The sequence below is a fragment of the Silurus aristotelis genome (genome assembly GCF_946808225.1).
Source record: "Silurus aristotelis genome assembly, chromosome: 6".
NCBI lineage: Eukaryota > Metazoa > Chordata > Actinopteri > Siluriformes > Siluridae > Silurus > Silurus aristotelis.
In genome coordinates, this window is record NC_139579.1 from 25,317,237 (window position 1) to 25,329,736 (window position 12,500).

The window sequence follows — 12,500 nt, forward strand, 5'->3', positions numbered from 1 at the left end:
TCCAGATTAGGAATTATGCATGTTGAATCCTAACTGAAGAGGCAACCTTCAAATATAACAGTTGCTATATTCACTAACAATACATGCACAGTTTCTGGAATACCAAACTTCATATCTCCCAGGCCCTAATATTAATAACTGCCAGTACACCTCAAGATGAAACCTGACAGGCATCAGCATGCACACACTGGCAGCAGCAGCTTGGGTACCTCCTCAAACTGTCTCTTAGAAGCTTTTTTTTTTTTTCCTTCTGAATTTGTGTATTCTAGCCGTTTGGTTTTCCCCAAATTCATGCTTAAATCAGCAGGGCTATGCCATGTGAGTGCTTGAATTGCTTTTAAAGTCATGCATAAAAGTGTAACAAAATTTGATGCAATTATCATTTGGGCCAATCGAGTGCCTTTATGCCGTGTCTAATGTGATGCGAATCTAATTTGAACATTGGTATGAAAATTTGCTACTCTACTGGGGTATTGGTAACCAGTGGAGGGACATTCTCCTCCATTACAGGGGTGTGCCTGTGATGGAGGGGAACGTTTAGCAAAAACAGTCCAGTTCTCCATCGTCGTGAATAACATAAAAGCATCTGACCCTCATAATAATATAAGCAACTTTATATGTATGATGAGTTCAGACATCTGCTTGTTTAGGTGTTATTATTTTTCTATAAAAGCACATCTGTAAGGCAGAGGGTGGATGGTGGATGGCAATTAAAAACAAATAAAAAAACATCATTGTTTATAAGGTTTAAGGTTGTTTTTGTGAGGAAGCATTTTGGAAGGATTTTTTCATGTCAGAGCTTTGCAACAGTTCCTTTAGACGTTCCTTTAAGCTTTCCAACATGCATGGAGGGATTTTGTGGTTTCTTACTAACATGACAAGCTGTGTTTTTTATCTGATTAACTTCAAGAAAGATTTATGGAAGATTTTAGAGGGTGTTGACCGGCATTACCATACAGGGATTAGGGAAACATATTTATTGCTAGATAGATATTCTTCCACTACAGTAGCATGAAACTTTTTGAATTAATGGCAAGTTGCATTAAAGCTGCTCTTGTAGCTTGTGGTGTTTTTCCTTAAATCTGTCATTCTAAAAAACATGTGTTTGGACATATGTGTGCATGTGGTGGTTAAAGTAAGGGGCTTGTCGTTTATATATATATATATATATATATATATATATATATGTCCCCTGGTGGTCTAGTGGTTAAGATGCAGCGCTCCCACCGCTGCGACCCGGGTTCGATTCCCGGTCAGGGAACTATCCCCAGCCACTCTTAGTGCCGGTCCCAAGCCCGGATAAATTGGGGAGGGTTGCGTTAGGAAGGGCATCCAGCGTAAAACATGTGCCAAATCAAACGTGCGGAGGATCCGCTGTGGCGACCCCTAACGGGAGAAGCCGAAAAGAAAGTTTTATATATATATATATATATATATATATATATATATATATATATATATATATATATATATATATAAAAAAAAAAAAAAAAAAAAATATATATATATATATATATATATATATATATATATATATATATATATATATATATATATATATATATATATATATACATACATTTAGCAGCCCGAAACTACTACCACAACAGACCAACAGTAAAACTCTCTCTGTATTTATACATCTGCATATGTTTGTGTTTTTTTCTCTTATCTCCTCCTACATGCATCCAAATGCTCTCCTTCTGTTTGACACTTCGATGCTTTTTCCGGTCCTAAAGATGTGCATGTCCTAAACACAGAGTACCCCCCCCCCCCCCCCATGTTTCACTAGATAAACTCAGCATGGATAGGTATTGAAGAACATTGCAGGCTATATCCAAGGCTATAATCGGAAGGACTGTTCTGTGCTCATCCCAGGACTTTACCGCAAAATGCATGCACATTTCTGCACTTTCCTGCACATTTTCTATAATATGCAGCTATGACAGTATAATGATTTACACTCGCATAATTTTATGTCGCCTAGAAGAGGATGGGTTCCCTTTTGCATATGGTTCTTCTCATTGTAATACATTGCTCAAATGTATTAATAAATACTTTATAAGAAATAGGAAAATGCATTGAAATTGAACAGTCAGTCTAAAACTCCTTTCTGTGAAAGCCTGCACTGCTTTGTGACATTTAATATTGAAAGTGACCCATTCAAAAGGTTGCAAATGTTCCATTTTGATCTTATCTGTTACAGAATTTTGGGTGCATGACAGATTAACAAGCTGTGGGGGTAAAATAGAGGTAAACTGATACTCGTTTTTACACATTATAGTTTTTTTGTGATTCATGTTTAACAGAAGTTCTTCAAGGATTGTCTATCTTTTGTAGTAAAACGATGAAGCTGCTGTTGGCTGTGGCCTCCATGCAGATGCTTTTGGCTCCGGTGTTCATGGTGAGTGATGTGACAGATTAGAAACTAGTGTGAGTCATGGTAGAAGTTTCCAATAAAATTTGCCTTTGTTTCAAGCTATATATATATATATGGCAAATGTTTGACATGCCATTAATCTTGTTCACGTCTTTTAACAAGTGTAGTTACTACCTGCATAAATTGCGTGTGGTGTGTTCTGGCTTGTGTATCAGCTGATGGCCAAATGTTTTAAATTGTAACCTTTTTGTATTGAAATATCTTCAAAAATAATTATATAGATATTTTCTACTATGATGATATTTCTTCAAATGCAGTGGACTGGTCAAATGAAAGTATTTTTGGTTTTTTAATGATGCACATGATAACCTCAAAGTGATCGTTGCGTTTTAGGTGCCGAGTGCTGATTACTGGGGCGAATGGGGGCCGTATGGCGAGTGCAGCCGCTCGTGTGGCATCGGTGTAACCATGAGGACGAGACAGTGTGTGAGTCAGCGGTAAGCAGACGGCTCTCATGCACATAATTGGGCAGCATTGTGTCTGTAAATGTCTGCATGTTGGAGAAAGATCCCTGGGTGTGTCATTGCAGCCTCAGGCACACATTTGTTTTTAAGGACATATTTTTGAAATGTTTATTTTTCCACCTCATCCAAGTTGACATAAAAAAATAGAACTATCGTATGACAGCATGTTTTGAGATTCTCTGACTTTGACACTCGACTCATGCATGCTTTCTGAAAACAAAAAAATGTTGTTTAAAATGACCTAAGGTCCTCAAATCCTTTGTCTGCTTCCCGGAGCTCATTTTTCATCAGGGTTGAATGTGGAGTAAGATAAAAGGCAGGCGTTTCCTGGCTACAATACATAATAATGAATACGCATTGCAAGTTTCTAAAGAAGAAATGAAGTTCGTGCGTATTTCTACATTCTGCATAGACCTTCCACAAAACTCTTTCAGATATATAACCGAGTAATAACATCAGCAGCTTTATTTCTTTAAAGGAACCCTGGTGCTTGTTAACAAGTTTTGTTTTGATCGTACTGTCACTGTTGCAGTCTTTAAAAGTTGCGATTTGAAAACGCTTCTGTGAGTTCATCATAGCGTTGTGCCCATAAATCTTGCCCGAGTTGGAATCTGGCTTGCATGTTCCCTCTTGCATCTGATGATGAGCACAGTGCATTTAAGGAGGAGCCATCGTGCCTGTCAATCAAGCACTTCCCTTCCCTTTTTGTAGTCGCGTATATTACAGTAAATGGTCTTTCTGAATCACCGGTAAAAATAACCTGTGCTTCCTTTCTAAGATTAATGTTGTAACATGAACCTCAAAGCTCAAAAAAGCAGTTTAATTGCTGTTTGTGTTAAAACTGGTTCCTTATTAAAGAAAAAATTCAATGGGACCAGTTGGTATGTGGTCTGCCCTCTGATTAAGTGATGCCTGTTAGGATTAAGCCACTGGGTTTGTAGCTGTATGTGTGTGTGTGTGTCTGTGTGTGTGTGTGTGTGTGTGTGTGTATGTCTTTAAATATCACATAAACTGAAAGATTGTATAGTGTCGACATACAGATGTGTCAGAGATTCACGAAAAGAGGCATTGCAAAACTAATGGTAAAAAAAACAGCAGTTACCCAAAACTTCATGTTGCCACACACACATACACAGACTTTTAGAAACAGATCCTACAGCATTAAGTGTTATTTATGTTAAGTGTGTTATTTATTTCACAAGCATAATGTACAACTATGGTACAATGTATTTTCTGCTCTTATAGCTCTAGGGTCTACAGCTAGGTTACTGATACGGAGCAAAGAGAGGAGCGGGAATTGGATCTGTGGGGAAGTGTGGCAACCTTTTTGTTGCTGTCCTTCCCTTTCCAAGTCATTTCGGAAATCAGTACAGGATTTAGTATCGACATTGCTGTCAAAATCCGTATTGGTATCGGTACTATGATCGGAATCTGTTTCAGTATCAAAATGACAATTCCTACTATAAAACCTTCCTAATCTCACTATGGTTACTTACAGCATGGATAGTAAACAGAGCATTTACTTTACTTTTATGGCATTTAGCAGATGCCTTTCTCAGTTATACAACTTAGCAATTGAGGGCCTTGCTCAAGGGCCCAGCAGTGACAGCTTTTGGTGCTGAAATTTAAACCAGATCAGAAGTTCAACATCTTATCCACTGAGCAGCACCTCTAACCCACGAGTACATGCAATACAATAAATGAAGCTTTTAGTTTTGAAACACTCAACACGTATTGATCACACTGGCATTTTGTTGATGTTGACCTAGTTAATTAGGTCTGCTCATTTTAATCCACATCTGCCAACAGTTATAAGAACACAGTAATAACACAGTGTTATGAATCATCAATGTGACGGAATTAAAAACCCTGGATTCCCATTCTCCTGGAGTCACCAGACTACCCTTTAAGAATTATGAAATAAAAATTTTCAGTTGGGCTGTAATCAGTCTTATAGACAATTATAATATGTTATCCAAGACAAGCATACATCCAATATAATTTCACTTACTCATATAAACAGTTACATCCTAGATTTCTCTGTTTGCTACAGACATCTGTGTGTGTGTGTGTATTTGCATGTTTCGACAGTATGTAGAACCACACCACACCCATTACAAAATATAATCTCATAATTATAAATTGTATAAAATATAAACACCGCTCTTTGGAGTGTACCTGCACTCAGTGGATTGCATAAATAAAAAGTTTTGTAAGTCTGTATCCACAGTTGAATTCCACCCCTGATTTATGTGCTTTACAGCAATAGGAGTGAATACATTTGCAGTCTTAAGACCTTTATATATTTATATTTTATATTTGTGAATACTTTTAAAAGTTTTCTCCTCAATATTGTAGGTTAGGTTGCCCGAAAGTGAATACTTATGCAAGCTTTTGTATGCTTTAATGTAGCACTAGCATACCAGACTGACTATATATAGTATATATACAAATGTTCCACTTTTTTTATTTCTTCACTGAGAAATCCTCTGTTAGCATGATTAACAATTTTAAACACTCTTGGCATCTGGACAGTTATTTTCTTCAAACATTTAGATGAAATACATTGCCAGCCCTTTTGTAACATTTGCTAAATATGTTCTTTGCTGGTTGGATATTTCTTCTGACCTTGCAATTCAGTTCATCCTAGAGCACTTCAGTAAGAGTTATTTGTGGTTACTGGACAGGCCATGATATCAATTCAGTGGACTGTGTGCTCTCTAAATAGACGCATGCATTGGGTCATTGTTTTGTTATATTGTTAAATTGATTCCAATTAGTGGCAGTCCAGACAGAATTGCATGGTGTTTAATATGGAATAGTAGCTGTCACAGTACAGAGAAACGGAGTCGAAAATCGAAGTAACAAAGTCCAAGGTTTTAATGACGACACTCAGAAAGCCCATATACACTGGCACCGAGCAAATAGTACCGTAAGAGTCTCTATGATGCGAGGGGATCTTTAGGAAGGGTAAAGTCCATGGAATCTCGGAAACCCCGAGATAGGAAAAGTCCCAATGAGGGTGAAATATCCACAAGAGTAGTCCTGGTATGTTCTCCTTTGTGAAGTAGTAGAACGGACAATGACTGTGGGAAGAGTGGGCGTTGATATAGGGCCGAATAGTAATCGGCGCCAGGTGCCGGTACTTAGTATGATGGAGACTCGGTACAAGCGCGCGGTGTTTTGAGGGAAGGTGCGGCAGGCTGTACCCTGACAGTAGCAATGTTGTTTCAGTATTCTTCTCACTCGGAATAAGTTGCCCAACCTTTTCTCCTTTTATCTGTCTTACAAAAGTTCTTCTGTTAGTGCCAAAAATTTCCAATTTGAACCTCTCTGTCCACGGAAGTTTCTTCCAGTCTTTCACTCTCCACTGTCTAGGTTTTTTTTTTTTTTTACTTTTGACAAGCACTACTAAATATATTATATACTGTATATATGTTGCTTTATGTGTAAACATCTCTATTTTCAGGACTGATGGAGGCCGCAGCTGTGTAGGACCAGATAAATCTTATCGCACATGCAATATTCAGGTATACAGTCTTTGAACCAATATGTATATACAGTAGGGTCCAGTGTAATGTTTAAACAAAGCAAGTAAACATTCTGTGTCTTAAATATTTCATGTTCACTGCTCACAAATTTTGTCCTTATAGCAAAATGCAGAACATATCACTTCTGAAATGAATTTAAATATTCATATTGAAGAATAGAAGTGCAGTAATCCCCCGTTTATCGCGGTGGTTACGTTCCAAATGGTTACGTTTTTTTAATACATTTTATTACTTTAGCATGAAACTCCATAAAAACAATTCCGTATAAGTTTTTGGTCTATCGTGCTAGACTGGGGAAATCAGCAACAAATTAGTTATGTCGCAAATGCAATTCCGGGGCATGAGATTTAAACCGCGGTAAAGCGGGGAATTACTTTATTTTCACTAGTGGTCTCTAGTTTTGAACTCCACTGTATGTCTTACACATTTCAAACATGTAGACATGTCTCTGCCTGCTTAAGTTTTGTCTTTGATTCTTCATCAGAGAGAGTTCATCTTTTTAAGTCTCTCTGTGTGTAGGCCTCTATAAATTTTAAAGTCTTTTTGCGCTTCCTGTTTTATATATTTGCCTTATGCTGCTTGGTAGGACTGCCCTGAGGGTTCCAGAGATTTCCGTGAGGAGCAGTGCGCTCAGTTTGACGGCAGCGATTTTCATGGAAAGCACTACAAATGGTTGGCTTACTATGGAGGTGTGTATTTGACTCTCAAGGCTCTCAAGGCTTTACTGCACAGTATTTACACTAAGAAGTGTCTTCGGAGTGTCTCTACTTGTCTTTCAAAGTACTTTAATGCTTATGGGAACATTTGTTCCCAGAAGCGCAAGGGTTTTGTTTATTCCCATCTTGAGAAATGTAAACCTGCTGAGAACATTAACTTCTCAAGCGCCAAAGGACATTAATTGCTGTGGGATTTTGTTTTGATTTGTTAGAATATAAATTTGATCCATGATAGCTGCTTACTAAGAATCTCAAAATGTAACAAAATCTTTCAATTACTTCTTATTTATCATGGATAAATGCACACCATTCACCTTGACTGTTGATTTCTGTAAAGCTGCTTTGAGACAATGTCTGTTGTGAAAAGCGCTATAGAAATAAACTTGACTTGACTTCTTGTATTTTTCCCCCTGGACTTCATAATGTAGCAAAACCTTTTTATTACTTCATGTATTTTGAACACATTTTTTTTCCAAGCATAAATATTAGCAATTGTCTCTTGTGTTTGCATTTTGTCTGACCTTCTCCAGCGGAGAACCAGTGTGAGCTGAACTGCATCCCCAAAGGAGAGAACTTCTATTTCCGTCACCGGAGCTCGGTAGTGGATGGCACATCCTGTCACCCAGGAAAGAATGATATCTGTGTGGAAGGAGTGTGCAGGGTGAGAATCGGTGACTCAATACCCACCCATAGTGCTTTATTCTTAGTTTAAGTCTTAAAAATATTGTTAATTGGTATGCTTGTTGAAGGATAAAAGGTTTTGGTTTTGATCTTAATTAATTAATATCACACAAAAAACATGAAAGAATTCTAATCTTTAATGAAAATCTATTCTAATAAATAATCAACATGTAATGCACAAATTTTTCTTTATTTAAATTTGACTTGTAAAATATAATTTATTATACATTAGTCTGAATGTTTGAAAACTAAGTGATTAGCACAATTAATAATAACTTTTTAGATATTAATTTGGTATAATAAGGTGATTCAGAAGGTAAATTTTATCATTTGTCTTTCATCAACATCAACCCATCCCCCAGCCACCCCCCCACCCCCCACCAATACCAACTCAGTGTCTTTTTGTTCATCTAACTACAAATACAAATTCATGAAATTAAATAAACCCTTACTGTGCACACTAGCGTCTAGGCTGTGACAGCATGCTGGACTCTGGGCAGCAGGAGGACGCATGCTTGCAGTGTGGAGGGAATGGTCAGACCTGCAACTTTATCAGGAACACGTTCTCCATGCGAGATCTACCCAAAGGTAACACACACACACAACCACATCTCTAATTGCTAGAGTTTTGTGGTGGCAAATGCATTAAATGTTTTTTTTTTCTTGTTAGGTTACAATCAAATGTTCATTATCCCTGTTGGTGCCACCAGCATCCGTATCATTGAGACTGTACCTACTCGTAACTACTTGGGTGAGTGTGTGTGAGAATTTAGCTGCATTGAAATCACTTTTAACGCCATACAGCTTAAGTGAATGGCATACCCAATGTTTAAATTGTTTACTAGCTATAGTTCAATTATTGTTTTATGTGTGTGTAGTAGCAGCCCTGGTAGAAATAAAGTAATATTAATATTGTTGATGTTTGTAGTAGTACTGGAAGTGGTTATATACAAGCTGTTTCCAACAATCTTTACAGAAAAGTTTAACCCCTTTTAAAGCTAGAATCTAGTTTGTAGTATTAGAATATTTTGTAGCGTATTCCTTACTCATTGTGAAAATTTACAGCCATCAAGAACTTGCGTGGTGAATACTACCTTAATGGGCACTGGGTAATCGAATTCTCAGGGAGCACCCCTATTGCTGGCACTATGCTTTACTACCAGAGAGGAACAGAGGGGGAAATGTCCCCTGAGACCATCACTGGTCGTGGTCCAACCACTGAGCCTTTGGTGATTGAGGTGAGAGCGTTCTACCAAGTAAGGGAAGTCTAAATGTCCTGACAGTCATTCATGTTAGGAATGACCTCAAACTTTTGCTAGAGTTGAGACTTTTTTCTTTTTTTTTTTCAGCTCATCACTCAAGAACTCAACCAAGGAATTGAGTACGAGTATTACCTTCCTATCAGCCACCCAATAGAGGGTTACTATTGGAGCTATGGATCTTGGTCTGCCTGCAGCAAGGAATGTGGCTCTGGTCAGAATCAAACTTCAGCATTATTGAACATTATGGCCATCTGAGCGTATCTGTCAGAGCATGTCAAAATTAAATCCTTGTCTGATTAAAAAAATAAAAAATTAGATGTTATTAGAGTTGAACATGATTCATTCATTATTTTTACTGAGAATTTCATGCCTCTGTTCAGGTTACCAGTCCCGTCTGGTCTTTTGCACTATTGATAATGAAGCCTACCCTGACTACTTGTGCGCATCTCTGCCTCGACCTCTCAATAACCGTACATGCAATGAACAACAGTGTCCCCTAACCCGCAGGTAGGTGATTTTACTAGTAGCCTGTTTACCTAATTATGTGATTGAATGACAATTAGAATTACACCAATTCACAGCTTTAACATTTTTGTATTGCCAATAAATAAAGTCAGAATCAGAATATTTTTTTGATCCACAGAGAAATTGTTGGGTTGCAATTGCTCACAGTAAAATTAAAGTGAAGTAAAATATTATATACATATTATGTTATATATTAAGTATAGACGATGTACAAGCAATGAATTTCCAATCTTACTTTAATATACTGTATGAAATGTGTAGCAGCAGTGAAACAGATGGCAGAAAAACAAGTCAGAAAACAATGATATAGTTATAAAAGTTATTGTATGTGTAACAGGGTTTCTTAAAAAGTCTAAAATCTAAAAATGTAGTCCATTAAAAGTCTTAATTTTGCTGTTCTATGTCTTAAAAACTATTAAGCAGGTTTAAATTTTCTGGTGTCCATATAACGCTATCGCTAATGCTCATTGAAAAGGTGTTGTATTTCTTTTTTTTGCTAGTCCAAATATAATTCGCTGTATTGCGACTACAAATGGATTGGCTTGTACCACAGACATAAAACGGATTTTATTTTTCAGCTATGGAGAAGTGTAGTGAAACTTGGCTTGACTATCAACGTATTTGTGTATGTGTTTTTTTATGTTGTGATATAGGTCTTAAATTTCATTCCTAATGGTCTTAAAAAGGTCTTGCAGACTTGCAGAAACCCTGTGTAATTGCATGTGTATTGCACAATTATTATTGATATTATTGTTATTATTATTATAGCACTAAAATTATTGCACATAATTGCCAAAGGTATTAACATTATATAAATGTGGCATTAAAAAACCTATAACTATATCAATATCTATATCTATATTGTCTATATCTATATTAAACATGTTCTATTGGTCTAATCAATTTTCTTTATTTCCAGAGTGCAACACTACACAATATGTTAAATGATAACTTAAGCAAGTTACTGCACTGATATTGTCTGTCATTAGTGGTGAACCACTTTTTCTAAGAAATCTTTTGATGTATTGCTCCTTCTATAAGGATGGCGTATGTGTATCGACCACAAATATGGACACCCAAGGAAGCAAGACATGTCTATGTGCAGGTGTACAGGTAACACAGCATGAGGAAAGCCACAGCAGCAGAATGCGATCTCAAACACTAACTGATGTCGAAATAAAGGTGGCTTCAGGGTTTTTTCAGGGATTGATGAGTTCATGGCTGTAACCCTATATCTCTCCATTGCACATATGAAGTCTCTTTCATGCCATGTCAAGATGCCAGGCTTTCAAGGACTCATAAACTTTTAGTATTTACAGAGCTTCCTAGAAAATGAGATGAGTTTAGGGTTAGCCATGGACCACTCTTTTACACATTCTCCATGCTTCTATAGCATCTCCCCAAGAGCTCATAAACCTTATTAAAGCCATGACATAGTTCCTAAAGACACTGCCATGATCACTTTATATGTTTAATGGTTTAATGAGTAGTCACACAAGTCACACGTGTTTGAGCTCTGTTTGTATTGATGTTTTCAATACAACATCGAAGAGTTATTAGCCAAGTGCCTGTTCTTCCACATGTGGAGATGAACTAAGGCCTGGGGCAACTGTCCAGCTCAGAGCTTTCACCTACTCCCACTGCTTATGGAATGTTTCCTCTGATTAAGAGGAACAGGAATGCTTTTTCTCCTTACAGTATGCTTATGTAATCCTTGTATTATGAGCCATATCATTGGCCTGTGCATAACTTATGAAAACCAGCCTTTAAGCTCTGAGCTGGGTTGCTGTCTGTGTGCTATAGAAATGCCAACTGAAATAGTTCTGGTGATTATGGGGCTTTAGGGACAGTATTTTTTGGTGTATTTTTTGTGAAACTGTAGTCTACAGATCTACTGTAGACTTTAGTGGTTATTTTTTTATAAGGCATGGCCATGAATTACAGCATTGAGGCTGCCGATTAAGCTTAACACAGGCACAGGTTAATAGTAGAGGAGCCCTGAGCTTCAAATTATGGTGAAACACTAATTATTTTTACTTACTAACTTGTTATTTGTAGACTATTATGACATAGTAGTAGTATCTCATTATTTAGACTTTGTTTAGAACACTTATTTAACTCACAATTACAAAATGTCACATATACTCTCTAGGGTTTCTTCGCATATAAGAGCATATAAGATTATTTAAAATTCTTACCCATGGTGACTGTTATGTTTTAAATAAGTGATGCAAAAAGAAATTTGATTCAATTCGAACATTGTGGCTAAAGAAAACAAATCATGGAGGGATTGATGTAATGCCATCTAGAAAAATTAGAAATCAATTATAACTACGTACTAGAGTCACTGGTAATGCTACAGGAATAGCATTAGGCTGAAAAATGTGTATACGTTTCTCTCCACCAAATAATTAAATACATGCTAAGTATGATGCTTCTCCAACATGCTAAATCATGTTGGCCTAACTTTGATATCTTGTGGCCACAACTTAAATAATCTGTGATGAGATCAGATAGATGAGAACAATGTATTGCCTCAATCTAATTCATTCATGAACATTTCTTATTTAATAACCACTGTATAACCTCAGGGGGTATGCAGTATTCTATCCACTCCATTCTATCCATTCACACTTCCTAGGCCATAAGTAATATTATCTCACATCTATAGCAGTGGCAGAGCCTGGAACTTTGCTGTTTGATGCTTTACTGAAACTATGCTTGAAAAAATCAGTTTCTTTACTTAACTTGAATTGTAACCTTTTCTCGTATAGTGTTCATCAGATGATTAACCTGGAAAATTGTTGATTCATATAAACCATGACCGTTCTTGATGATTTTTTAAACACTGAATCTTTATT

General features: G+C 36.8%; 1 protein-coding gene across 6 annotated transcripts in view; it reads left to right on the plus strand.

The window, feature by feature from the left end:
- paplna (papilin a, proteoglycan-like sulfated glycoprotein) overlaps nucleotides 1-12,500 on the plus strand; it is a 30,123-nt gene that overhangs the window by 1,695 nt on the left and 15,928 nt on the right. For 2 of the 6 annotated variants that reach the window (XM_083543915.1, XM_083543914.1), the window contains 12 exons: nucleotides 2,207-2,253; nucleotides 2,341-2,404; nucleotides 2,774-2,877; nucleotides 6,374-6,434; nucleotides 7,042-7,144; nucleotides 7,702-7,832; nucleotides 8,317-8,440; nucleotides 8,523-8,603; nucleotides 8,918-9,090; nucleotides 9,202-9,325; nucleotides 9,495-9,621; nucleotides 10,681-10,752. In XM_083543915.1, coding sequence (XP_083400041.1) covers nucleotides 2,348-2,404; nucleotides 2,774-2,877; nucleotides 6,374-6,434; nucleotides 7,042-7,144; nucleotides 7,702-7,832; nucleotides 8,317-8,440; nucleotides 8,523-8,603; nucleotides 8,918-9,090; nucleotides 9,202-9,325; nucleotides 9,495-9,621; nucleotides 10,681-10,752 — 1,157 coding nt within the window. In that variant the 5' untranslated portion in view covers nucleotides 2,207-2,253; nucleotides 2,341-2,347. Of the gene's footprint in view, nucleotides 1-2,206; nucleotides 2,254-2,309; nucleotides 2,405-2,773; nucleotides 2,878-6,373; nucleotides 6,435-7,041; nucleotides 7,145-7,701; nucleotides 7,833-8,316; nucleotides 8,441-8,522; nucleotides 8,604-8,917; nucleotides 9,091-9,201; nucleotides 9,326-9,494; nucleotides 9,622-10,680; nucleotides 10,753-12,500 lie in introns of all 6 variants that reach the window. The other 4 variants (XM_083543919.1, XM_083543918.1, XM_083543916.1 and 1 more) reach the window with 3 other exon arrangements.